The sequence below is a fragment of the Cottoperca gobio genome, chromosome 14 (assembly GCF_900634415.1).
Source record: "Cottoperca gobio chromosome 14, fCotGob3.1, whole genome shotgun sequence".
NCBI classification, from domain to species: domain Eukaryota; kingdom Metazoa; phylum Chordata; class Actinopteri; order Perciformes; family Bovichtidae; genus Cottoperca; species Cottoperca gobio.
Genome location: NC_041368.1, coordinates 10,188,241 through 10,216,224, shown reverse-complemented (window position 1 = coordinate 10,216,224; position 27,984 = coordinate 10,188,241). Strand labels below are relative to the sequence as shown.

The window sequence follows — 27,984 nt, the reverse complement described above, 5'->3', positions numbered from 1 at the left end:
CAAAAAAATGTGTTGAACATTGTCAAGGTGTATTGATTAAACAAGTTGTTGCCGATCAGTAAAACTTACATTAATAATTGATTGACCATCAATAAAGGCAATACTCTATTTATAACTCTGAATGAATTTGTTTGTATGTCTTTTGGTGAAGCAAGTGGATGAAGTCACCTTGTATGTTGCCAGAGGGCTTCAACCTTCTGGACAGCAGCTGTCCAGTGAGCAGGAGGTCCTAAGAAATCGAATGAGAGCTACACTGGATCCTGTAAACATTACAGTAAGATACCAATTTAAAGAAATGTCTGACAAGTTAGACATCCACTTTCACACCTACATACTGCTACCCACAACGGTGATTTATTTTTTAATTCACAAAGATAATCATGCCAGTTAGATGGTGTTGAAAGGTTTCCAGAAAAACCTGGCATTAATGTGCACATTATTGCAGTGACGTGTCCAAATAGTCCATGAACAAAGAGTAGTGACATTCTTTCAACACCAAGAAGGTGTTGCTTAATATTGTCATGTGAGGGTGTATCACAATGTAAGCATTCCTGTCTAATATTAGGCCTATACAAGTGTTATTTAGAATTGTTATATTCGTTTTACATATAAGTGGTAGAATATAAAGGGCTTTAGCAAGGATACACAGACTAACTGTGTCAAGTAGCCTAAAGTCAATTAAAAGCTTATTCTGGGGGGAAATGATTAATATGAAACATAAATTAAGTAGATTGGTCAATTGGAGCATTACCAGGAAATATAAAAACAACATACATAGGTATTCATGAGTGAGATTATCACAAAGGTCGCTTGATAGGTGAGGCAGCAAGGTGGGTACGCCCTCACGTGGACATACAAAGACACAACACGCTTCTTTCACAGGCTGCTTCTTTTGGTGTAGCCTTTAGCCCTCTGTGTGCACACTATACATCCGTATAATGCAATAAGGTGGTTTATAATTCAACCCGTGTCTATGTGTGTTATATGTTTTCAGTTTGCTCTGTCACAGGGCTACATCTTTGTGTCATGATCTGTGCTTCCACTCCACCAGTTGAGGGCAGCATAACAATATGGCTGATACGCCAAACAGTGTGAACTTTGTTTATGAAGAAGAAGAAAGTAGCCCAGGGTGGGTAGCTGGTCGAGACATGTCAGTGAACTGACAGTATTGCTAACTTGGCCGCAGTAGTTAGTGAGTTATCAAAAAGTTCCTGGAAGCATAAAGGAAGGATTTTAGAGCACGAAACCTCACGAGGTGGCCTGTGTAGAGGGTTGACAAACCGGTAAAACGTTACGGATCCCGGAGCTTTGATATCTGACAACCGCTGGTTAGCTAGCATTAGCTGGCTAGCTGGGAGCTCCAGTAAAGTAACGTCAGGACTTGTTTCATACAGTCATGTCTGCGGCCGGAGACTTCGGAAACCCTCTAAGAAAATTTAAATTGGTCTTTCTCGGGGAACAGAGTGGTAAGTCTGATGCTAACGTTGAAAGTTGTTTGGATGTCGACTGTAAATACTGCTCTGCAGGAGATGTAGCTAACACTAGAGTTTGATGGCTTTGGCAGGGTGATTAACGTTAACCAGTTAGCTTAGCTAACATTAGCGGCGTAACATTAAACATGGCACAATAATAGCATTGCGACATCATTTAGTAACAAGTTACGGAACTTGTTGCTAAATGATTTGTAAGGTGGCTTTATGGAAATGCAATACACTTTCTTCATGACAGGTCATGTCAGGAAATTGTTTGCTTGTTGGCTAAACTTCCGAGGCGAGCTGTGATAACATGTTATTAACGGAGTCAGTGGCAGCTAGTAGAAAGTTACATGTACTTAAGTGTCAATTAAGTAATTAAATACCGTGGTTAACACAGTAATTATAATTGAACGTGCTTTCTATTATAATAATAATAATAATAATACCAGTTGTGTTGTTGTCTTATCATTAACGTTACTTATTTAAGTCTAACGTTACTTGCTAAGTTGACTACAGGTGACATTTTATCTGCTGCTGTGTTCAGAAGAATTACTTCAATCTCAGTCAAAGTCCACAAATAATAAGACCGTGAATACACAGCCAGATCAGTGTGTCTACTCTTGGGGCCGATCTGTTTGTAGGGGATGCATCCCAATTACCAACCCTGCCCAGTAGCATTCCTATACTCTCCCTGCTCATTTTCCCCTTTTCCAGCCAAACTGAGTAACACAGGGTGTGCTTGTCCTGGAAGAGAAAGAGGGGGCAGGGGAGACTGTTCAGTATAGATCCATACTTAACAATCATGTTTCTGTTCTCAAAAAGATGAAGGTGTGGGTTGTTCAGTACATAGTCCAACACCTCCACTGCTTTCTATTGTTTGCACAGCTGTGTGTTTAGCATACCAACACAAAGCACAGAGTGGAAGCTGAATTCAGGGCTTCATGTAGAATTGGGATGCACTGATTCCACTTGTTCTCTCTCGTGCCATTTCTGATATCTGAACTTGTGGTATCTACTGTTACCAAGTATAGATATGTTACTAATACTCTCTTTATCTTTTGTGTAACATAGGGCCAGACATTGTTGTGATACTAAAGACAGTATGACCTGCTGAATAAAACTTATAGTGGAAACATTTTATGACATTAATGAAGAAACTGTAGTTCAAGTGGATTCATCATTTCTGGTCTGACAATACCCTATCTGGTTTAATAAGGTCAGTATCAGCATGGATTCTGATCCAGCTGATCTGACTGGTGTAGAAACGGTAACTATTCTCCACTGCCAGTGGTTATTTTTCTAAAGGTACTTTATCCTGTAATATGACTCTCCACTCCCATTAAGATAAGACAGACTGTGTGTTTGTCAGACCGTGTATGATCAGCTGTGGTTCCTTGCAGACTGCAGTGTTGGCTTAGTCCATGTCATCATCACTTGAGGCACAGTGTAACTGATAATGTAACTCGAGCTCAGCAAAACAGTCCGAGGCTGGAGAGCCCTGTGCCGCCGCTCAAAGCAACAGTATGAGTCTCTCTCTCTGTAATGTTCTAAAAATAAAATGTTCCTATTATTCATCAGCAAGTCTGAAATAAATGTTATGAACCATTTTACAGCGGGCATTTTTAGAGAAAAATGAGCGTAGATGTGGAACACCAAAAATCCTCAAGCTTACCAGTTTAGGGCAACACGGCAAGACAAAACCTTATAGAAGGGAATTAAATGGGGAGCCTGGTTCCCAACCCTACTAGTCTCTCAACATTCCTCAACCCTCCAACTTCTCCTACAAATGACTGTGCACCACACCCTTTAATAATGGACAAGCACTTTCAGAGGGCAGCGGGAGTTGCGTGACATGCAGCTTTCAGCATCAGTCCATTATAAGGGTTCTTCATCTGTGACTCATGGACTGTAGATAATAATAATTTTACTTTTATTTGCTTACATTTCATGCTGTCAGCAAAGTTGTACATCAGGCTGCAGTTTGTCGAATGTTACTGGACATGAGGAGAGAGGGTCACACTGGCTACTTTTGATTTGAATAAATGTACACACATTTTATTATGACATGACATTTATATGACAAAGCCTCGGCTTTCTTTGCTCAAAACCGGTTAGGGTTTGTAGTTAGCCTGCAATATTGTTTCTTTTCAATAAGAGCTCAAATTAATAGTTTAACTGATAACTAGTCTTTCAGAAGAACATTAGTCAGCAACAATTTATTTTGATTGTTTAAGTTGTTTATCAAAGCAAAATATGCAAAACAGCCACCGGCTCCAGCCAGAATTATGCTTCGGTGTTTTATATTGTTATAAACTGAATATTTTGAGTGTTTTGGAATGTTTGTCAGATAAATAAAGCAATTTGAAGACGCCACCTTGGGCTCTAACAAAGATGATTTTTCACACTTCTTAGACGGATGAATCAATTAGTTAGTCACAGACTCGCAGCCCGGCCCACATTATTTTGGTCATTTTGGATAAAACTGAAGTGAAAGTATGATCATTGCACTTACAGTACTTTATTGTTTCTGTTTGTTTTTAGTGGGAAAGACTTCGCTGATCACCAGGTTCATGTATGACAGCTTCGACAACACTTACCAAGTGAGACAAACAGCTACACCTGATATGTTCATATAGAAATCAAACATTAATGGATTGTAGAAGGTTATGCATATTTATTAACTACTTGTTATTTATTTTCAGGCCACAATAGGAATAGATTTCCTGTCGAAAACCATGTACCTTGAAGACAGAACAGTAAGTTTGACTTTTTTGACTCCTAGTGTTTAGTCACTCCCTGATTGTTAGTTGTTCCTCTCTTTGTCCAGAATGTGGAAAGTATCTTAATGACTGTAATATTTTGGTCCAGGTAATATCAAGGGGCCGCTAGTTATTGCCGACATAATTTTGTGTTGTTGTTTTGTCCTTCAATAATTCACTTATGTTCTCTCTAACAAAACGCACAGCATTTGTATGAGCTGGATGCTGTTCCCCCGGACCGTCCTCTCGTCCTTTTGTTTGTTTTCCCCTCAACACTTCTTCTTCCTCTCCTTCCAACCACTCCATCTATTCTCTTCATTCCTGTTTTGAAATTAAACACCTTACTTGATCAAGAGAGGAGGGTTGATGACAAGTGAGGGTTGATTATTTATTTATCCCCCCCAGGCCCACACAGCTTGCTCTCTCTGTTGGTCACTACCTGCATGCACTACACTGTCTGTACTTTTCCCATTTGTCTGACTTTATACGTTTTTTCTTTCATTTTGCTTTTTGTCACCATAACTTACCTTATTTCTGACATCGGTTTTGTTTTTGTTTTATTTTCACCCCTTTTTGTTTTTGTTTTTTTGTTTTTCTCTTCTTTTGTTTCTCCTCCCATCCTCTTCCCCTTCCTGCCCCACAGATCAGGTTGCAGTTGTGGGACACGGCGGGGCAAGAGCGGTTCCGTAGCCTCATCCCAAGTTACATCAGAGACTCTGCTGCTGCTGTTGTAGTGTACGACATCACAAGTAGGTGGATTACCTATGCACATGCATGTTTTAAAAACATGGCGTTACATGTCTCCAACATTCAGAAACAACTTGTTTAAATCCACTTAAAGGAGAACTACCGCTGGCTAATGTTTGTTGCACACATTTTTATTTTTTATTTTTAGACCTAGTCAATATGTGTTTTACTTGTTATTCTACTTTCCTTCCTGTCACAAACGTGCCCGTTATCACAGCTGAGGCTTTTCATCCTCTGAATACTGATACTCCGCTCTCTGTTTCTCCCTCGTCTCGCTTTCAGACGTCAACTCCTTCCAGCAAACCACAAAATGGATTGATGATGTGAGAACAGAGAGAGGAAGTGATGTCATTATCATGTTGGTGGGAAACAAGACAGACCTTGCAGACAAAAGGTAATCTGCTCTTCCTTCCTCCTGCCTCTGTGTAAGTGGGTCTTCTCCACTAATGAAGTCATTGATTGTTGCTGCTGGCCTGTCGATACTGTGTTCCTCAGGCCTTTCTGAGGGAGAGCGGGTTATCTTTGCCCTTTGTGGATGTCAAAGCTCCGGTTGACTTTTTCACACTAGATGCCTTATTGTTTGAAGATATTGATCATTTAATCTTTAACAGCTCATAAATAAATCAGCTGTGATGTTTGATAATATTTGATCTGAAAGTGCCGACTGTGTGATCCACTTTATCCACCGGTTTAATGAAGTAAGTTGTGCAATGTCTTGCTCTGCATCTCTTAACCCCCTTTATCTACCGCAGGCAAGTATCTATCGAAGAGGGTGAGCGGAAAGCCAAAGAACTAAATGTAATGTTTATTGAGACTAGTGCAAAAGCGGGCTACAACGTAAAGCAGGTAAGAGTGTGTGTGTGAGTCGTGCTCTCTAGTCCTGCTGCGGATGCTGCCGCCTGGACTCCACCTCCAAAGGTCGCCTGTCAAAATCAATAGGTCAAAGGTTTTAGGTAGTTGGATTTTAGTGAAAGATGTTAAAGAATCCTGGAATCATCTTATCAAATAGTCATTTCTAAAACTTACCAGCGTTCATCATCGTTCATTTTCTATCCACACAAGCCTTCTGTCCCTGTTGTGGAGGCTAACAAACTGAACAGTTTGAAGTTCTAATAGCCGACTTATGGTCACGAGCCCAGGCGGCAGCAGCATCAGGAAGGAGCACGGCTTGATAATCCACTGCAACATAATGACACTCTGTATTTTTCCCCCCTTGTCTTTTTCTCGATGTCTGTGGCGATATGTGTGCGTGTTCCCCGTGGGTGTTTGTGTTGTGCGCGGTGACTCGTGGCTCATCACAGACAGATAACCACAGAGGAGGGAGAGCAGAGAGCGAAAGAGATGAATGTTCTGTTTATTGAAACCAGTGCAAAGACAGGCTACAATGTCAAACAGGTAGAGCGTATGCACCTTTTCGTGTGTGTGTGTGTGTGTGTGTGTGTGTGCTCATAGTGCTCATTCGCTCTTCTGATTGGCTTCTATTTCACACACGCATGCGTGCATAAAGGTGTGCTTTAAACATCTGCTTGCTCTGGTTGGAAGTGAGGTGTGTGGATTAGTTTTTTAAGCTTCCTCCCACCTGCTAGAAGTTATGATTTGTATTGGCCAACATTTGATCGTACAGGTCTAGAGGTGGGTCGGGGTTTGCAAACCAAGCTCCCCGCTACACTGTTACATTAGCAGTATTTTGTTGCATGTGTATTAAGTCTAGTTCTAGGTGTTGCTTTTTAGTGGGGGTGGGCATTTTTATCATCATCATACATTCAACATTGTACCTTTTTTTTTTTTTTTTTTTTTTTTTTTTTTTCCAATCCATCAATCACATAAGGTTCTCCAAGCTCCATCAATGGAAGGTTTCAGTAGGGCACATTTACACCAAGCCACATAAATAAAGCCTTGCAGTAGCTCAAACACATGCTGCTAAATTGAAATCTGATTTGGTAAAAGCTCTGGTGGCCTTTTTCCTCTGTGCGAGCTTCAAGCTAAATCATGTAATGGGAATATATACAGCACGGTATCTTGATTTGATCTTGTGCTTTTGTCATGCTTTAAGTATATAATCTCGTCTGACAGAATACATCTGGTTCTCTTCCCCTCCAGCTCTTCCGTCGTGTGGCGGCCGCCCTCCCTGGCATGGATACCACACAGGACAAGAGTAGAGAGGACAGTATCCTTTGTGTACATGTCAGTGTCTGGGTCTGACATGACTGAGAGAGTCAAGCGCTGTCCTTGCTCTCTGATGTTGTGTCATATGGATAGCCCTTGCCAGAGGGAAAATGTAGTGCATAACTGTGACAGCCAGATGTTGATGTTTAACCTGTGTGTCCGTTTAGATTTATTTAACCCACGAGGGGACGTATTGCGCTCCAACTCACCAACATACTCACCACCTCCAGGCTGCAGTTAGGGCTGTACCGAACAATTTGAAGCTTCAATCTTAACGTTGACATTCAAATTCTAAATGAACATTTGAATGCTGCGCAGCATGTGAATTTACTTTTGCATGCTTATTCATTCTGTCTAAAGCTGGTATGTCTGCACCGCACCCTGTCATGTCCTGCAGTAGAAAACAAATATAAAAAACAAGTTTCTACATGTGTACAAAACCTAAACGTTATCTCCACTAACTTAAGCCTAAAAAGCTGTTGTGGAGTTAAGTTTAGTTCTAACTACCTCTAATGTACATTTTACAGTTGTATTTTCCCCATTCTGTGACATTACTTAACTCCTAAACCCTTCAGTGATTGACATTAAACTGGAGAAACCACCCGAGCTACCTGTCAGCGACGGCGGCTGTTCCTGCTAATGCCGGCTTATGTCATAATGACATAATGTAGTAATGACATAGCGTGACATTGTCATTGCTAAATATTTGTCTTACTGGCTCTTTCTCAAACCCAGTCGGTTTTTCTGTATCTGTACCCTTCACTGCACCCGGCTCTGTTCCCCAGCCCGAAACAGAACACTACAGCCGTAAGTCCTCGCCGTTGTGGAAAACTGCTCTCTCATCTGGACGCTCTGAAAGTCATAAATCATATAAATTGAATATTTGCTCTGTAACTAACACATGTTGAAACAGTATTCACAGCTGTTGCCTGTCAGTTCAGACAGACAGGGATGGTGGCAGAAGAGTAATGAATCACTTTGCTGTTGTTTGTCTCTAAAGATGACTTTTTGAACCAAACTGAAAGAAGAAATATGTGTGTAAGACATCAAAGTGTGTGTTCAAGAATGAGAATACTCTATACGAAAGTTAAATGTTGCTTTAAGGTTAATAAGCACAATGTGGATGTCGTGTGCAATTGGCAGTTAACATAATTAGCATTTTATTGGCAAGGATTCCTTCAGAAATTGTGTTATCTGTTGATAACTGTTGTTTTTGTTTTGTTTTTAACTGTCTGGAACAATATGGGGAAAAGTTTGCAAATTTGTGTTGAAGAAAATCAATTGAGAGATCTCAGTGTTGACACGTATGTGCATGGTCACAGTTGTCCCAACATGTACCAGCATGATATGACAAGTCGATACACTGGTCACACACCAGCACAAACACGCAACACTATCAATACATCATCCACACGACCGTCCTTCCTCTCTCGCCACACTTGTCCCTTGAGATGGGTTATTTTTACCTTGGCTTCCATTTTCTATTACCTTTTTATTTGAATAGATCTTTAATTATTTTTTCTAAAGACTACAGCTATCATAGATTAAAACTGTTTCTTTGAAGATAGTGTTTGAGAAGGATTTTCTCATATTAAGAGTCATTATCACGAAAGCCCACTGTAAACACTAGTTATGGAGATATATGCCTCTTGGAGTTTAATTGTAGAGGGTTCCTTGGTTTTGGGTTTATCTAGTTTGGTCTGATGTTTTATGAACACTTTAAAGACTTTTTCCTTTTTTGACATTGATCTTTTGTTAGTGATTATTCTACATATGTATTTAATCCACAATGACTTGTAATATTTATTTCTATTGGATTCATGTTTCTTTTTTTTATGGCTGTTAATATCTACACTTTTGGTGAATCGCTAATAAAATATGCATCCATCTTAACCGAATCAGTAGAAAGCCTCTACGTCTCCCTCTACCACCTCTAGATGGCAATTTGATCATACTGATAACAGTGCAATTTTTTGTGTGAGCTTATGGAGGAGTCTGATTTGTATAGCATAGTAGTCCTTAACGTTTGTGTCTGGAATGGTTTTAAATGAAAGAATAAAAATACACTTGTCACCGCTTCTGGAATTCATCAATGTCTTATTGACAACGTTACTTTTTATTATCTGAATAAGGGTGAAAAGTATGTATTTGACTGATAGGGAAACTTTGATATTGTTACAGCCCAAATCTGAATAATAAATCAAAGATAAAAGAGTATTGCAGAGATGTGGATCTGTAAATCTCCAGCCTGGATCTGAGCAGTGGCAACAAAGTGTTAACCAGTAATCAGCCTGTCCTGCAGGAGCAAAATGCTGGACCTGGACTAATAGGCTTATTTCACAGCAGACATTTTGACTTGTCATTGCAGGAAACGCACAGTTGAAGCTAACGGCTGTAATGATGGTTCCAATGTATGCCGTGCCACTGAGCCATCATTCACAATAACATAATAGCTTAAACTGCCAAACCTCAATAGAATCCATAAACGATTAATGCCTAAATGATAGATAGATAGATACTTTATTCATCCCGAGGGAAATGTAGGCATCCAGTAGCTTAAAAGACATTATACATTATCAATGTATTAACATTACTCCCCCTCCCCCCCCCCCCTCCATCAAGGGTCCTTCTCTCTGCTACTGTCACCAGAGAGTCCAGCTCTGTGCCCACTACAGAGCCAGCCCTCCTCACCAGTCTGTCCAGCTGCCCAGCATCCCTCTTCTTGCTGCTTCCTCCCCAACACAAGAGAGCGCTGGCCACCACAGACTGGTAGAACATCAACAATAGTTTTTTGCATATTTTGAAGGACCCCAGCCTTCTCAGGAAGTACAGGCGACTCTGCCCTTTCTTATGAAGAGTGTCCATGTTTACCGTCCAGTCCAGCTTGTCGTCCAGCTGCAGGCCCAGATATTTGTAGGACCTGACCACCTCCATGTCGACCCCCTCGATGGACACAGGTTGCAGGTGTGGCCTGATCCTTCGGAAATCCACCACCATCTCCTTGGTCTTGGAGGTGTTCAGTTGCAGATGGTTCGACTTGGACCACCTCACAAAGTCCTCCACCAGACTCCTGTACTCTTGTCCATTCCTGACACAGCCGACAATCACAGTGTCATCTGAGTATTTCTGCATGTGGCAGAGCTCAGAGTTGTGCTGGAAGAAATGTGTGTAAACACAAGTAATCGTGGGAAGCTGTTTTATTAAGAGAGGTATTAGGGCAACTATAGCCACCTGTATGGACCTGTAGGAAGGCCAGACTGTAAAGCACCAACTGCCCCAGACTCTAAGGGCCCCTCAAATTGTTTCACATACTTTGATTAATTGCACATTTTAAAAGGAATTAACACGATTAAAGTGTAATATCAAGTTGGATCCCACATCAAATCTGGTGGCCCTGTCTGTGTCAAAGTGGTAGTTGTAAGGCTGTTACAGGTGCATATTCCTAAATAATATGGGATTGTGCTGAATCAAATGACCTTAATCTGCAGTTATAGGGTAATGCACAAAGGGCAGAAGGTGGATGTGTGTTTTTAACATGAACACGGCAGTCAAATCTTTTCTCAATTCTTCTTTATTGAAAGAAGATCTGAGAAAAGATTGACAAATAACTAATTGAAAAATCTTCTTATTTATTTAAGCGTATGATGTATGCATTAATATGATTACAAAATACAGTCTTTTACATGAATGTTATTTAGTACTCCACTTACTGTACAATGTCATTGATGGGAATACTGATTAGCCTTCCATCTAGTGTCTCCACATCCACAGAGAATTTATTGATTTATTATTAAAAAAAGATTGACAAATTGACGGAATATAGATCTTCTTTATTGTGTAGATCTCGCGATTGGCTCGTCCATTTATTTCAAGTCCCGCGAGAGTCTGCCGAGCAACTGTTACCTAGGAAACCAAGCTAAACAACTTCTGCTCTGAGTTGTATTTGTTTCAAAGCTTTGTTATTTTAACTCCCACGCTGCATATTAAGCGTTTTTCTCTGATTTGAAGTGAATTTGAAGCATTTAATTCCATAATGGGTAACGATTACTACGAGACGCTGGAAATAAACAGAAATGCAGTTGACGCAGATATTAAAAAGGCGTAAGTCTTTGTCAAAGTACAAACCATTAAGTGACTTAGACTGAAACATGTTAGACTTAAAACGTCAGGCGTTTTGTGCTTATTATTCTCACAGTTTTCCTTTTTTATCTAACTAGATATCGGCATCTTGCATTGAAGTTTCATCCGAGCAGCAACAGAGAAACTGGAAGCAGCGAGAAATTCAGTCAGCTGGGTGAAGCCTACGATGTGTTGAGCGACCGTGAGTACAGCAGGGAGAGGTTTTATTTTACTTTGTTGTACCTTAAATGCAACCCATTCAACCAGGTTAAAGATAAACACACACATGGGGGAGAACATATATAATCTCATATATCTAAAATAACTTAAATAATATTTATAAAGCCCAAAACATTTCTGCTTAAAGACTATATTTAGTAGCCTATGATAAGGAAAAATGCCACAACATGTTTTCTGATTGATCTAAAGTCGTGGAATCTCGTATGGCCAAACGTTGGGCAAGTATCTATCCAACAGTTCAACTTTGACATGTTTAGATCACACGAAAAATCAAAACTCATAGTCAGACTCTTTTTTCTTTTTGGGAAAATGCTAACATCGTGTAATATCTCTACATAAGTATTATGTGTGCATATCCTTGTATTAGCCTATATTATACTAGTTATGAGTTCATAGATACCAAATACTTGATTGTGCTCCTTATAGTTTCTGAGATAGAGACAGTTTCTTATCATATCATATCATGTATTTAGTCTTTGGGCATATGGGACTAGTGTTTTTTCTTATAATATAATATACAGCAAAAGATAAGAAAAACTCACTTTTCTTACGCACAGAGAACTCTTCCACCAAAGGAAATTCAAGGTTTCATCAAATATTCAATGTTTTGTTTATCTCTGATGCCAGGGAGGAAACTATGATAAGGCTTGGAAAGCTGTTAGCAGGTGTAAACAATATCTGACCAAAATGTGAATTATTAAAGCTAATGCACAGTGTTCATGTACTTTTTTATTAAAATACTACACGGCATATGCATTTGATTTAAAATCATCATCTGATTAATCTATAAAATGATCCACCTTTTACCAAAATGCCATTCTTTTATCTGGTATTTACTGCAGTTTGTGTGTATAATAAAATAAATGTTCTCTGTGACAGCTCGAAAAAAGGCAACCTACGACAAGTTTGGTGAGGAGGGTCTAAAAGGTGGCATCCCGCCTGAGTTTGGCAGCGGTGGGGCTTGGTCATCTAAATATGTCTACCATGGGAACCCAGACAAAACATTCCGAAAGTTCTTTGGAGGCGACAATCCATTTGCAGGTGAGAAAAACAAACCATACGGTGAAGGGTCTTATTCAAATGTCATACTAATTACATACACTTTATTTCCTTTTTTTGCTAGACTTCTATACAAACGATGCACCACTTCAGTTCGGCGGCCTGCAACCAGTAGTGGTGAAGACACAAGATTCTCACATAGAGAGAGACCTGCATTTGTCCCTGGATGATCTCTACCATGGATGCACAAAGAAAATTAAGATATCTCGCAGGGTACGGATAACTATCTTCTCTCATCCCACAGCTTATTCATACATGTATTCATTTTTGCCTCATTTGTTTACCAGGTAATGAATGAGGATGGATGCACATCCAGTATCAAAGACAAGATCCTGACTATAGATGTGAAACCTGGATGGAAAGAAGGCACAAGAATCATTTTTGCCAAAGAGGGAGATCAGGTAAAAGAACTACACATCCACTTACTATTGAGATTTAGGACCGCTGTAAACATAGTCCCTGATCAACCATTATGTCTTTGCTTTATGCAAGAATATGTGTTACGCCCTGAGTTTTGGCTTGTGGCGCTGTCCCTGGTGCTGATTTGTCCAACACTCTGTTCGAGCTGACTCAGCTAATGGGACTTTATTATACATGTTTTAGTGTGCTATATGCTTTAAAGGGAAGGTCTGGCAAGTCGCTACATATCAGTATGTACAATTTTGGATGAGAAGCACAACACATGTTCCCAAAGCTGAAATGTGTTTTGCTTTGTTTTGTGGGGTTTGTTTTTTGATTTTGATTATCATAAGCATAAAGTAGAGTAGTGAGAGTTGTAACATTTGAAGGCATATCTGTGGGTAATGGCTTGGGATGATATAGGATGAACAATAAAGAGATAATTAATTTGTTTTATACTGAATATATTGTTTTTAGCAAGTTTGGATGTATGTTGTAATTATGTTTGATGAACACATGTTTGAGATTATATTGATGAAGCGTGACTGGAAACTGGTTCAAGCTGTTGACCACAAAATGCAGGACTGTTTTAAATCAGTTAACAGAACGTAATGGTTAATTATGAAAGGGCAAGTAAATATAGAAATGAATAACTCAGTTATGAAGGGTTATGCTTTCCACTGGCTCTGCTGCCTTGTCACCAGTAGGTGGCCTCATCTGATCTCTTTGCTTATATGAATGAAACCACATTGTAGAGGGACTTATTCTTGGTCATCTCTTCCCTCTTTTGTTTAGCTTGATATTATTTTTTGTCAATTTTGTTCAATATAAATGTGCACAAAGCAAAAAGTAACAACTTATCACTAAGCCATGTTTAAGGGGGAAGAGCCTGACAGCATTGTAATCTTCTTGCTGTATTTTACTCTCAGGGACCAAACAGCATCCCTGCAGATATCGTGTTCATCGTGCAACAGAAGAGTCATCCTCTGTTCGTAAGACAACAAAATGACCTGATCTACAAGGCCCAGATCACTCTGGAGATGGTGAGTCATACTAATGTGGTTTTAATCATCAGTTATACTTGAAGATTTGGTTTAAGTAGAATAAACACTGAACCTTTCCAACAGGCCTTGACTGGGTTCTCTGTGGATGTGGAGACACTAGATGGCAGGCTAATCAGTATTCCCATCAATGACATTGTACAGTAGGTGGAGTATTAAATAACATGTAAAAGACTGTATTTTGTAATCATATTAATGCATACATCATACGCTTAAATGAATAAATAATATAAGTGATCATAAGAAATTCAAGCACTTTATATCAAATGTACACCAAAGAGATTTCTTGAAGGATATTCTTTGGGTTTGTGTGTCATCTGCATAAATTACCATCTTCCTGTCTCTGATTTATTTATTTATCAGCCCTTCGTACAAAAAAGTGGTGACCGGAGAGGGAATGCCGCTGTCCCAGGATCCTTCACAGAGAGGGAACCTCATCATTACTTTTGACATCCAGTTTCCAGAGAAGCTCTCCGCAGAGAGGAAGCACCTGATCAAACAAGCTCTAGCTTTGAAATATTGATCACATTCTAATATATGTGTTGCTATCCTGGGACTGATGGTTAGTGTGGTCGTGAGAGAGAGTGCGGTATCAACACCATTTGTATAATATTTCAAGTTGCACTAGTAGGCAACAAAAAGTAAAGACATTTGTAAACAACACCGCCATGCAACATCATCAGCCTTCTGACAGACAATAACGGTTACAGCCTAGTTGTGCGGTTGTGATTCGCTGCCATCATGGCTCGTTTCAGCTGCTCGTAAGTCACAAACATCACCACGTTCCAGGAGCCCAGGCGTAAGAAAGATGGCATGAACCTCAAGAGCAAAAAAAAAAACAGAAAAACAACATGATTGATTGCAATATGACATTTGTTTTATACATTTAGTTCACAAAAATGTTCTCTCTTCCCCCTTCCCTTTAAATGTTATATGATTTATAGCATCAATATTGACCATGCAGTCAATGCTTACCCCTTATAAAAGGCAAGCGGTCCCTCTTTGGTCATCATGGCGGCAGCACACTTGAGGACGCTGCTGTACTGTCCAATAGCAGCGTTCATATATCTTGTCTTGACAACATCAACTGGAGAGGCAATCACTGTTGTGCACAGCCCTGCACCAAAGGCTGATACAAAGTGGCAGGGCAGATTATCTGTGGAGAAAAGGCCGAATGTTACTGCTGCAAAGAGATATTAAATCACATTAAGTCACGCTGTGATCATGTTGTGCTGCAGCCATTGTTTCACCTGTCAGCGGAGTGGACTTAAGGAGTGTGTCCTTGATGAAATCGTATGTCACCAGTTCAGTGCAGTTCACAATTGCACTTCGTGCAATGTTTGGAGCTGTACCTGCGTGACAGAATATAAAAGATGTATCATAAGAAATGAAAGGACTTGCTTTAAAATAATCTTCTTAAACTCTCAATGAAAATAATAACACAACCACCAATGCCGCCATTGCTGTCACCTTCTCCTGGTGAGGATTCTGTCATTGTTCATCGTTCAGGAGGTTTTTACTGGGTGGCAAATTATCAGCAGATGTTTCTCCACTCCAAAACAAACGGACCCGTTGATTAAAACCAGTAAAAACACTAAATTACGCGGTTTCACATTAAAAATCAGGCTGGGGGCTGGGGGCTAACGCTTGCTCATCTTGTTTGTCTGACTTGAGATCCAGACGTATGATGACTACAATCCTTCAAAATATTGAAACGACCAAAATGTAAAAAGTGTACCACAAAAAGGTGGCTTAAAGCTGGATAAAAAGTCAGCTTCTGGCAGACAGCACAAAGGGATACGTCACCATTGCAGGCGACCACATGGAACAGATTAAAATTACGTATTTCTCTAGGTTTGAAAATTGTTTCGGGATAGTGTAAGTACACAACTCAACAAGATATATATAATAAGTCTTGTCACTTTTAGACATTAATGTGTAAATGTTCCACATTATACCTTTAAACTCAAGCAACTGTACCTTTCCAAAGACCACGAATGCCTTCTTCCTTAGCAATGGTCTTGTAAGCATCAATGGTGCTACAGTAGCGTCTGGCATGCCCTGGAGACCTGGCCTGTGCCTGGAAGCGGACTTTCACCACATCTGTAGGCTGGGCAAAAGCAACCGCCATGGCACCAGTGGTACATCCTGCTAGCAGCCGACTCCCGATACCAACATCTGAACCATAGAGGAGAGAGGTGTCAGCTATTGGTGGAGGACTCCCTTAACTAGATAAATGCGCTCATAGATACTCACGGTCGGAGCCTTTAGTGTAGAACTGTTTTACAGAGTCGTAGAGACCAATGCGGACAGAGGCGAAGCTCATCTGCCTCTGGAGTCCTGCCACCAGTCCACTGTAGAGGCTCCTGGGCCCCTCTGTACGCACCATGGTGGTGATGGTGCCAAACACTCCACGATACCTCACTGCAGCTGCTGAAGCCTCTCCTTGTATCTGTGCAGGATAAACAGTAATAAGAGGTGAGGATAAGAAAGAATGGGGGACTTTTACATACATTGTATTCACATGTAATATGAGAATTTCATGTGTTGATGGGAAGCAAAAAAGCTTATTGACCTGCAGCCGCACTTTGACTGTGTCCAGGGGAAAGGTGAGCAGGTCGGCAATGCAGCCTGCAGTCCCTGCTCCTACAAACTTCACAGCTGCCGATGGAGGCACATCTGCAGGTCCAAATCCAACCATTTTCCAGAATTACTTTGATCAATATAAGGATTGAAAAGTGGCACGTTAATGCGGACGGGACAAAAAGCTCCTCCAAAATCTGAAAAAGATAGACACCAAAACACATTCCATCCAAAGCTGGTGTCTCATTTAACACCTCCATTAAGCTAAAGAGATCCGAACGCAGAGCTGTTAGGGATGCTAAATAAAAGACAGCTGTTCAAATTGACGATCACACATGAGCTATATATGCTACACCATATTTTGAAGTCTGAATTTTGCTTATTCTTACCTTTAATGGAGTAGTTTAGGAACGAAGCATTAGAGATCAGGATTCTCTAAAGGTGTCCCTCTGGCTGAACTTTGTCCCATTGCCCCAATTGGTTTCCTTGTCTTTCCATACAAGGTTTTTCAGAAGTCATGAGTCTTAAAATCATACTCCAAATCCTGGAGAAAAAAACAAACACAAATAAGGTTAAAAAAATCTCATTAAAACAATAGCAGTCTAACAGTATTACCAATAGAATTAAATATGGCAAGAAAAATACCATACCGTGATTTGATTTGTGGAAGTTGAAATCTGGTAAAATGCCTTTTAAAGTGACAATAGCTAAAGGAATCAGTGAACGGACATGATGCAGTAGTGTGGAGAAGTGAGCCCTTTTCAAATACTGCCTTGTCCTTGTTACATCATGACATGGCATGTGTTTTCCCTGAGGCCCCGCCCCCAGCCCATATATAAGGGCTGCCTGCTGGTCAAATGGAAGACTATAAACCTGCCTGTGTGAAAAACAGCCTGGGGTTGCATTTGTCCGATACTGCAGGTGTTGGGACTGGTTTTTCTCTCTTACCTCCATACTGTATCCTCAGACCAACGACAACGCAACAGATATTAAAAAGCAGAGTTGTGATTGATTTGACAGCTAAATATATTGAGAATATTTTGTGAAAATAAAATGTTGCATTGTAAAATGTATAGACTTTAAATGATATAAATGAAATGAGTCAGTTATCTGTTTAAAGGTCTGTACATCGCTTTATAGCACGGAGAGCCCAGAGAGAGAGAGTAAATGCTGAGTCACACTGAACACACAAGAACACATAGGGTTTTAAATTAGAGCCATATGTTCAGACCCTTCAACATCTTTTCTCTTTTGAACGTGATCCGTGACCCGTTGTTCCTGCAATGATTGATGATTGAAAGTTAACTAATTCTTTACAGTGGTCAAAATACAGTATTGAATTGTATATCAGAACAAGTTTCTGTAGAGCAATAAAGCACTGTAGTATTAGTTAAAAGTTGTTTGTTTTCAAAGATAGTAGTCGTAATATGAAATACATGGATTACAAATTGCAATGTTATGAATGAATGTTTGAGCATAGATATAAAACATTACATCAAAACTCATAGGCTGACCGTCCACCGTCTTTCCTGGGTGTTACATTTGCCACCTATGGACAGCATTAAGTTAGCTCAAATGTAATGTTTAGTATAACAAAGTTATTAAAGTAGCCCTCACATTTGACAGTCAATCAGCCTTTGCTGGTTAACAATGAAAAAACGGTTTCACAGGAAGAAAAAACAGGAAGTTACTCAACTTATGACATTAATGTTATATTACAGTAGGTGTGTTTTTAATTGCCTGCCAATAGGCCATACTATTAAATCTTAAGATGTTTACATAAAATATATTGCTTGATGTAGTATATAAATCATTCAGAACACCAAAGACAGATTATTCAATTCAAGCTAAATTGAAAAAATAAAATCCTTGTCTGCAAAAAAAAAAATGTTCTGTTCATCACAGGCAGGCTCAGTTTTCTTATGCGTATTACTTTGAGAAATAAACAGTATTGGTGTATTGGTAGAAAAGGATAAGGATTTATTTCACCATAGACCCAGCTAAGATGGTTGCCATATGTTTCCATCCCGGAATGGCAAGGCATTATGGAACGTCACATCTGTTGTTTAATGTCTGTGTGTTTGGGTACATGTTGTCCTATGAGGCCTCGATCCGACTGAACCAAGAGTGAATCTGCAGCAGATTCTGGAAATATTTCAGGCTCAATGATGGCCCTCTAAACTAAACAGCATTTATTCAGAGGCCCAATGCTAACTTCCACAGATGTGGAGTAAACATACAGTGAATACTGTGCTACGTGTGAGGCGGGATATATGTTTGTTACTTGTGTGATGTAGAAACATAGTTCTGAATTTCTTTTTATATTTGCTTGACAAATACATGTTTTGAAGACATGTTGTAGTAATTATATGTTTCATCAAATATGAATGGAATGTAATATTTGATAGCCTTTTCTTTTAGTGGACAAACTGGGATCCTCATCTTGCCTTAATAATGAAATGATACGATGTGAAGTCACACAGTTGCACAAATCAGATGGTGGTCACTCCTAGATTTCTACCACAATGAAACTTAAACACTGTCCCACTTAAATCTTTGACCTATGATCTTTTTTTCTATCTAAACTAAATATTTAAACTGCATTCCAGTGATGTTTGACGTAACACAACTAACAACGGTGCTGTAAAATGAGACACTTAAAAAATGGCACTTAATTTATTCATTTCACAACATTTATGACTTATCGACCAGCAATAAATCATGTTATTTACAATGAACAGCACATTGATTTACCTATAAACCCCTGACACAAACAATGGTACACATTGTAAACCATGACACACAATGCAACGTACGGAATACATAAAAATGGTCACTGTTTAGGTCTGTGCTGCTAGACTGATTTGTCTATTGCCCTCATGGAAAACCTACACCTATAATAAATAAAATGCCTTCATATTATTCATATTATCTCACAGTTCATTCTTGTAAACACGTCTTCAAAGCTATGTAACAGCTATGTAAGCTATGTAACAGCCAGCTGATCAAGGTTATTTGGATAAGAGATTAAACATATAGGAACCTTCTGGAATTACGACTTCACATCCGTCTTTTACACCTGAATAAAACATTTTGTAATGGAGGCCTTTACCATTACCATGCATAACATTTCTCTTTACACTTGCATTCTTAAATCATTCTGATATTGCAACGATGCCCACTCCGTCTGTGTTCATTTAGAAAGTTGAAGAGCTACAGCTTCCTGCCGTGAGTCTTAATAACATCTTTTTCCAACCCTCTGTCACCACTGCTGCATACGGGTGAAGCGCGTCGTGTCTGTGCAGTCCTGTCTGAAGAAAAGTCTAACAAGCTGTGGTCAAAGCGGTGACTCCCAGTACTGTTGTGCCGTGGTCATATTTCTCTTAATTTGTTCATATGTCACAAACATCACAATGTTCCACGACCCCAGTCGCAGGAAAGAAGGCATGAACCTAAAGAAGAGAAATGAAAGCAAAGTGAAGAATTGTCCCCGAAACAGTCTGTAGTAACGTAGTAATGTTGTGTGGTTCACTGTTACACATGTGTGTGCTTACCCTTTATAGAAGGCTGAGGGCCCTTCATGCCTCACCATAGTGAGAGCACAGTTGATGGCGCTCCTGTACTGCCCATCTGCTGAATTCATGAACCGTGTTTTGACTACATCCACAGGAGAGGCCACTATTGTTGTGCAGAAGCCTGCACCAAAGGCAGCAGTGAAGTGGCACGGCAGGTTGTCTGTAGGAGGACACACGCTGAGTCACATCCTTCCACCATATTTTATATTTGCCATAATATGTAATACTAATATGTGCAATAATTATTTGCTTTACCACCTCACCTGTCATTAGATCGTACTTCAAGATGAGTTCTTTAAATATGTCATAGGTCACCAGCTCTGAACAGTTTACAATTGCATTACGGGTGATGTTGGGCATACAACCTAAAAGAAATCGGAAGAAAGGTTACTTCAAAATCAGTGGAGGGATTTTCCAAGTATAGGATGTGTTTAACATGTTTTTAAAAAGATTTTAAATGAAAAAGAATAGATTGATTTCATTTAAATGTCTGGAAGAGCCCAGTAAAGTTGTCAAATCATATTTTTCAAATCATATTTTAGTTGCTATTTGTGAGTTAATATAAATGTAACTGAAATTAAATAAATGAAATGAGATATTGTCTCGTGTTGATCGAAGGCCCCTCCAATGTATCCAATCGAAATCGTATCGTGGCAGACTTGAGATATCAGCAAATATCATATTGTTTTTCAAATAATCGATCTATATATTGTGATGAAACGTGTGATTTACACTCCTAATATGATGCTTTATTTATTTTTAACTAGTGCAGTGCCCATTCAAAACGTGCCTGTTCGTAAATGGGCAAATGGAAAATGCTTTGCCTTCGGTATTGCTGCTTGCAGATTTCTTGAGAACCGCTCATCCAAACAAATTCACAATCGACACTGCGCTTCCTTGTGTCCTCAGCAAGTGTGAAGTTCATCGGATGAAGGGTTGTCAAGAAAATCGAAGGACAGATACAGACATACAGATTGAGACTCCATTCTAGTTAGATTAGTTAGATATTTGAAGTAACATGGCAAGCACCTTTCCAAAGGCCCCGTACTCCCTCATCTCTGGCAATCGTCCTGTAGGCGTCCAGGGTGCTGTTGTATCTCCTCCCACCATCAGCCAGTCGTACCTGGGCTTGGAAACGCACCTTCACCACATCTGTTGGTTGTGCCAAAGCCACGGCCAAGGCTCCTGTGGTACAGCCCGCCATGAGCCGAGTAACAATCCCAGCCCCTGTGCAGCATGAGTATATCAGTCACAATGAAGCACTGGGAGAGAAACCACCTTGTTCGTATAACACAATGAGGCTCAGGTTATGCAACTCACTCTCAGTGCCTCGAGTGTAGAATTGCTTCATGGAGTCGTAGAGGCCAATTCGGACAGAGGCGAAGCTCATCTGCCTCTGGAGTCCTGCCACCAGTCCATTGTAAAGACTCCTGGCCCCCTTCTGTGCGCACCATGGTGGTGATGGTGCCAAACACTCCCCGATATTTCACTGCACCTTCACCTTTCTGAGACTCTCCCTGAATCTGAGCGATAGGATGACATGCATAGATTGTTAGCTGCAGGTTAGGAAATAAATGTAGAACAAAATCTATAGTTAAAAAGTGTCAAACTCCTGCTTCTAACCTGCAGTCTGACTTTGGCGGTATCCAATGGAAAGGTGATGAGGTCAGCAATGCAGGCTGCCGTGCCTGCTCCGAAGAACTTAACTGCTGCAGAGGGCACTACGTCTTTGGGTTTCTTGCCAACCATCTTTTACACCTATGCTGATGACATAATTGGAAAAATCTGCTTTTAATGCTATTTTCCCAGGACCTCTGTTCCTATCAAACCACACACCGAAGTCCTTACTCAGCTTTAAAACAGACACACACAGAAAAACTATAACTGCTCTTATTTTCTCACATTTAATCACTTCTGTTTGTTCGGATCATAACATCTACACACCTACAGTAAAACCTGATTGTACTCGTACAATAGTACTGAGTATGCTAAAATTTGTGTTCATGCTAAACATTGTACATACCTGTAAGCGGGGGTAACGGGTGAAGTTTTCTCGAGAAGTATGCAAATCTTTGGAAGCGGTTCTGTTGTGGAAATGCCTCGGGCCATAAACTCTGTTTGAAGTGAGTCAGCCAGCATACCACCACTCACTGCAAAAACAAGCATGTATCATTCATTTGTCATCCAAGAACAATTCGTATTGTTGTTTGTATTTGTATGAATGTCATTAATACTTCTAACATTATGATAACTGAGTGACACATTAGAGTTCAGAGGTACAGAAATCTGAATACATCAAGTATCAAAATATTTATTTTTCAATGGTCTAGGACTACTTAAATATCAAGTGACATAGATTGAGTCATAAATCATATATATGGAAAAAAAACACTGTTATCTTCATGTAAAAGTTTACCTAAATAGTTTTCCGGGGAAGTTATAATCCAGCACAGAGGAAAGAATATACAATCCTTCATGCGGTTAGTCCCCTCCTTGTCCTTGTCTCATTCTGTGTGCTTTCTGTGTGCTTTCTGTTGAAGCTGCTGAATTTATAGACACCTTATGCACATGACTGGTAGGCAGCCTGACAAGTAGTACACACCTGTTATGTATATCTCATGTTTACCAGTCTGTGAGACACAGCCGGATATTTGAGCACTTGTTGATCTACTCATTATGGTAGCCTTGTATGGAATCATTTTACAGTAGACCTTGCTGACAACGTCATGAATATATTCAAGTTTTAAACCCAATACTTGGAGTTTACATAACATTTCACACTTTACCACGTGAGGATGCAAGCTCATATTACTACACTGACGTACCTTGTGTTTCTATTGGTTGATATATGTGGCCAATCAGAGAGAGAGGCCTGTCTGGATTCCTTAAATGCTTTTATGGGGCATTTGACTAGCTGACATGAGCTCTGTGGTGGATAACGTTTTGCAATACATCCTTTTTGTTCAGTGTTAGTGCCCCAGAATAAAATGCAAAACTAGTTGAGGAGCAAGTGATAAAGATACAAAATGTTCCAGGCACAGTTACCGCCATGCTTCTCAGCCAATCCATACGTTGAACGAGGGTGGGTGGGTGCACATAGCATCTGTATGTAATCATTCATCTGTTCAGGCAAACTGGCAGGAACCAAAGAGAGGACTGCATGCTGTATGGAAAGTGTTAGACAGGGTAGACACTTCAGTTGAGTCCTGTGTGAGCATTCCACTACACATTTGACTTTCCATGGCAGCTCCAGGTCAGGGCCCCGGCCAGCAAGCTTATGTCATGTCATACGGTTGACTGGGAAAAACTGTCTCCTCACATCTAATGTTTCATCTGCTGCTTCATGTGCAAATATGTTGTTCTATTCCCAAAACTGCACTGTTAGCTCTTAACATTGTGACAGCACACCAGGGTTGGCTGCTTTATCTGTTTGTCTTAATACTGCATGTGTCTGAGTACTTCAGTACTGTACAGACATTACTGTGTACAGATCAAATTCATTTCATATTCCATATGATATGTTCCCCAGTTTTTGTAAATAAGGCTGGAGAATAGTCCTCTGCCAATGACCTGCACCTTTCACAAATATTCCACCATTTAAAGTTTTTCCAACTATTACTGTAAGTGGTTTTGGCTCCACTAACATGGCGTGGTTTTTTAGATGCATACATATACATATTTGCTATATTCACTTTTTCAATTAATTCATCATCAATTATTGTAATTGTAATTGTATGTATAATTATAATAATAATAATAATAATAATAATAATAATAATAATAAGTATTATTATTATTGTTAATATTATTGTTATTGTTATTGTTGTTGCTATTATTATTATATTCATGATATTCATAAGGCATACAACAAGTGACAACTTATTTGTATTTAAATATTTTGGTCATGTTTACGGTTTCAGCTACATTTAAAAGGTTAGATTCATGCATTTGTATTTCTTTTTTTTATTCTAATTTGCGTGAGCACATTTTAAAACCAGCAACCTCGTCCAGGAGAGAAAGCGTGGTGCTTTCACCACCTGCTTTCTTGTCCCAATGCTAAAAACAGTGTCCTAAAGAGAACACTGTGTGAGTAACCTTTGAGCACAGTGAGACCAGTAAACAGCTTCCTGGTCCAGCTTCAGCCAGTTTCCAGTGACCTCATCGGCAGCCCCAGAAAATGAAACTGAGCAGGAAGACTCTCGTCACGCCGTCGTTTTCCCGCACTTTAAATACCATGAACTTTGATTCAGTGGTATGAAACAGCCAATCTCCATTACACTATAAATAAAGTAATCCCTGCGTCACTGAAAAGGTTAGTGGAGCACGTCAATATGTCATGTTGTTCTTCATTCACAATGAGAACTTCTGTCTTAACTTCATTTCAACTAATTATCGAATGAAAAGACAAAATACCACCTTGACTGGCTCCCAGTAAATTCAATACATTTCAACCTTGAATGTTGGATATAAACATATTCAGATGTGATTGCAATCTGCACAGAAATCAAAGACTAATCTAGACTAACTATCAGGATGGTAGGTATGGATATAAACTAAGGCTATAGTTGGATAGTAATAACATAGATCAAGAAGTCAACAGCCAATACAGTTCAACACATTAAAATCATTGAGTATTATACCAAAATGTATAAGAAATTTGGATCTACATCATTATAACATGCTAGTATCATATATTTATATATATATATATCGGAGATATTATCAAATGATGTCAATATTACATTTATAAAATATCACTTTTATCGTCAATACTGGTGTATCGTAACACCCCTAGTAAATAACCTCTGACCCCTTCATTTGCTCCAACTGATAAACACCGTAGGCTGAAGTCAAAGAGCCTTCAAGCTCATGTCCATGAAATGCTTCTCCAGCCAGCCATCAGAGAACACACATGCCATCTGAATGTGGTCCATGAGGTGCAGGCCGCATGTTCCACATATGAATACATTTTCATATGGATGGATTTGAGCTGAATAGTCAATACATATTTTTAGCTATTTTAAGTAGCTATTTTGTTCTTATGTGTATCTTGGCAGCAACTATGGAAATTATTGTTCAAATAGGAGGCTTACAGTGGGGATGATTTTGCTAGAGCTTGAAGTATATTGTCAAATACAATCACTGTAGGACAGCGTCCTAATTGGCCGGAAAAAAACATGTCACTTTTAATAGCTTTCGTTTGTTGGATTCAATTTAATTGTGTAAATGTTTTAAGCTACTGGATGCCTGAATTTCCCTCGGGATAAATAAAGTATCTATCTATCTCTCTCTATCTCTCTCTCTATCTCTCTCTCTATCTCTCTCTCTATCTATCTATCTGATAGTTATTTAAAAAGTGTGATTGTTTAGTTTTGGTTATATTGGTTTATTTGAGTGACACCCAACTGATCAAAGTTTAGACCATCACCCTGTTTCTGCATTGTGTTGGTGCTGATTAAATAAGGTAAGTTTCACATGATAAAATTGTACGTGACCAACTATGTGTGTTCACCTTCCCTCTTCGTGTCCTCTCTCGTGCCTCTCACAATCAAATTAGTCTGCAACTGTAGACGATCAGCTGTCTCAACAAACTCTTTATGTAACCCCATTAACAAGTCTCTCAAATGTCTCCCATTGAATAACAGTTCATACCACTGTGGTTCCTACTTATCATAACCACACCTGCTGATTTCTTTCTTACCATAATTATTAATATTACTATTATTGTATATTCCTCAAGATGTCACCAGCAGTGAACACACTCTTCTGCACTGTAATTATATTTGTTTTGACCACATATTGACATGCTCTAGTGCTTTAGATTTTAATAAAATAAAGTTGATAGACTTGTAAGAGACAAAATTGGTCGACTTTAATGCAGAGGCCGAGATTTTCAGACTTGTTGCACCTCATATGGATTTAGCTCTGAAAACTACATTTCCCATGACTACATTTCTCAATATTGTCTTTCATTAGACCCTCACTGCCTGGTCCATACCTCTAGTTTATAACACAGGCCATGTGTTATAAGTGTGTGCTTTCCAAATGCAAGCTGAGGTGACCCTGAAGACATTACCAGAGTTCTTTTTTCAGATTTGACAAAGCTGCTCCAGAGCCACAGAAGACATTGTACAACTGTTCTCACAGACTTCATATAAAATAGGTAGAGTGCCCCTTTAAGTAAATTACCTCAGTTATATGGGTAAAAAGTGCAGTGCCGCCACCTTGTGTTCAATAATATTGAAAGCTATAACAAACATCCTAAAATGTGCTGTTGCTTTTCTTTAGTAATGTCATTACTTTATATTAATGTAGAAAATGACAGAATCTGTTGAAAAATCAACGTCAGCTTAAGGAATGTGAAATCTATATTTTGTATTTCTTAAATTTTCTCACTTCTCTCCTCAGACAGTTTGTGCAAGTCCAGTACAGAAAAGCAGTTCTCTGTAAAGACACTACAGGCAGAAAAATTGTGTTTGCGCTGTTTTGCTGCCATAGCATGTCTTCCTTCAGATTAGTGGGAAGAAAACATCCAACATACACATTTAGGTGTTCATTTTGAGTCTGTAGATTTCAGAACATTTCTACATGTGCGGTAATATCATGGTAATATCTATTGGTTACAATGTTTCCCCTATTCCCCTGCAGTGTCTTGCAAAATGTATGGAGATTTACAGTACAGTACATACAGTATCTTTCTCAACAACAACAAAATGCTCATACTCCTAAGAACCTGGCTTTATTCAATGTTCAGATTTCTGTTCCGGAAATGAATGCACATTAGCACATATTAAACAGAAAACTTCTGAAAATATGCTCTGTAAGTAATCAACAGGGGAAGTGTCATGATGATATCTATTAGGTTAAACATTTGTAGTGTGAAATATCCAATGAAATATGACACATTTGTTTCCACTATGAACAAACTGTCCCAACCCTCAGTGGGCAAACAATACAAGGTTGATCAGGGGTTCTCAACGGGGGGCGTTGACGTGTCTTTGGGGGGCGTTTGTGTGTACGGTCCGCGAGGTAATTCATAAACACACGCAAAAAATCCAAATATAGAAAGATATAGAATAAAACCGACGATTGACTGGTTTTCCTGGCCAAGGTCAGGGTCCTTGAACACAACACGAGCAGAACGTGTCATCACGTGGTCACGTCATGTCAAAAAACTTCAATATTAAACGAGACGTCACTGACATCAGTGAACGCAGCATGGCGAGTGTAACAAAGAGAAAGGTGGATGCGGAATGTTCCAGGAGAAATGGACAAACGATTATTTCTTTGTGGAAGTAAAAGGCCAGTGTGTCTAGTTTGTGCAGACACGCTTGCGGTCATGAAAAAGGCTCTCGAGCTGCATTACAGCACGACACATGCCGAACTGCACAAGCTGAAAGGACGAGTGCGTTTGGATAAAGTTAACATTGTGTTTTTAGCCGTCACTGCTCGAAAGCATTAATGTTATTCCAAAGATACACCATGAATAAAACTAATCTGAATTAATGTTAAAAGACTACTGCTCTGGTTGGGAGTTGGACCAGCAGCAGATGAGCTGCACGTAGTAGTAGTAACACCTGCAGAGCTAACATCTGCATCACTGCTGCTGATACGCGTCTCAGACTTGTTCCTTTGTGCTCGTTTATTGTTGGATCACTTAATGCAAATTGTTTTACATTTCTGAGGCTGCTGTGTTTAACACCGGTTACAGTTTGAATGTCTGACCCTGATTGGCTGCAGTCTATGACACTGATTAAAGTTTGAATCCCAAACTTCTTACCGTTGCATTAGTTTAACACTC

General features: G+C 39.5%; 4 protein-coding genes across 6 annotated transcripts; 2 read left to right on the top strand and 2 right to left on the bottom strand.

Moving 5' to 3' along the window:
* The first annotated feature begins 1,060 nt into the window (after positions 1–1,060).
* Positions 1,061–9,225, top strand: rab6a (RAB6A, member RAS oncogene family). Of its 2 annotated transcripts, none has more exons than XM_029447660.1 (8): positions 1,061–1,466; positions 4,017–4,075; positions 4,178–4,231; positions 4,878–4,983; positions 5,264–5,375; positions 6,283–6,376; positions 7,082–7,148; positions 7,723–9,225. In XM_029447660.1, the coding sequence occupies exons 1-8, from the start codon at positions 1,397–1,399 to the stop codon at positions 7,785–7,787; spliced, it is 627 nt and encodes a 208-aa protein (XP_029303520.1). In that variant the 5' UTR covers positions 1,061–1,396; the 3' UTR covers positions 7,788–9,225. The 2 variants fall into 2 exon arrangements, with proteins under 2 accessions (XP_029303520.1, XP_029303519.1); XM_029447659.1 differs by lacking the exon at positions 6,283–6,376 and adding an exon at positions 5,734–5,827 and having other exon boundaries at positions 1,065–1,466.
* A 1,935-nt stretch (positions 9,226–11,160) lies between these two features.
* Positions 11,161–14,616, top strand: dnajb13 (DnaJ heat shock protein family (Hsp40) member B13). Its single transcript, XM_029447656.1, has 8 exons — positions 11,161–11,248; positions 11,365–11,468; positions 12,386–12,547; positions 12,630–12,778; positions 12,853–12,966; positions 13,894–14,007; positions 14,092–14,168; positions 14,389–14,616. Exons 1-8 carry the CDS (start codon positions 11,181–11,183, stop codon positions 14,546–14,548), a joined length of 948 nt encoding a protein of 315 aa, XP_029303516.1. The 5' UTR covers positions 11,161–11,180; the 3' UTR covers positions 14,549–14,616.
* On the bottom strand, positions 13,899–17,364 carry LOC115018600 (mitochondrial uncoupling protein 2-like). 2 transcript variants are annotated; one of them, XM_029447657.1, is made up of 8 exons: positions 17,259–17,364; positions 16,998–17,152; positions 16,601–16,805; positions 16,282–16,477; positions 16,006–16,203; positions 15,276–15,377; positions 15,001–15,181; positions 13,899–14,844 (listed from the first exon to the last, which is right to left on the bottom strand). In XM_029447657.1, the coding sequence occupies exons 3-8, from the start codon at positions 16,724–16,726 to the stop codon at positions 14,730–14,732; spliced, it is 918 nt and encodes a 305-aa protein (XP_029303517.1). In that variant the 5' UTR covers positions 16,727–16,805; positions 16,998–17,152; positions 17,259–17,364; the 3' UTR covers positions 13,899–14,729. The 2 variants fall into 2 exon arrangements, with proteins under 2 accessions (XP_029303517.1, XP_029303518.1); XM_029447658.1 differs by having other exon boundaries at positions 16,601–16,738.
* Positions 17,365–19,252: 1,888 nt separating this feature from the next.
* On the bottom strand, positions 19,253–22,758 carry LOC115019361 (mitochondrial uncoupling protein 2-like). The gene is given in 9 exon segments (XM_029448885.1): positions 19,253–20,060; positions 20,163–20,343; positions 20,447–20,548; positions 21,213–21,410; positions 21,504–21,609; positions 21,611–21,706; positions 21,807–21,946; positions 22,207–22,333; positions 22,600–22,758. Coding segments are annotated over 7 exon segments (924 nt in total). The 5' UTR covers positions 21,933–21,946; positions 22,207–22,333; positions 22,600–22,758; the 3' UTR covers positions 19,253–19,945.
* Positions 22,759–27,984: the final 5,226 nt, after the last annotated feature.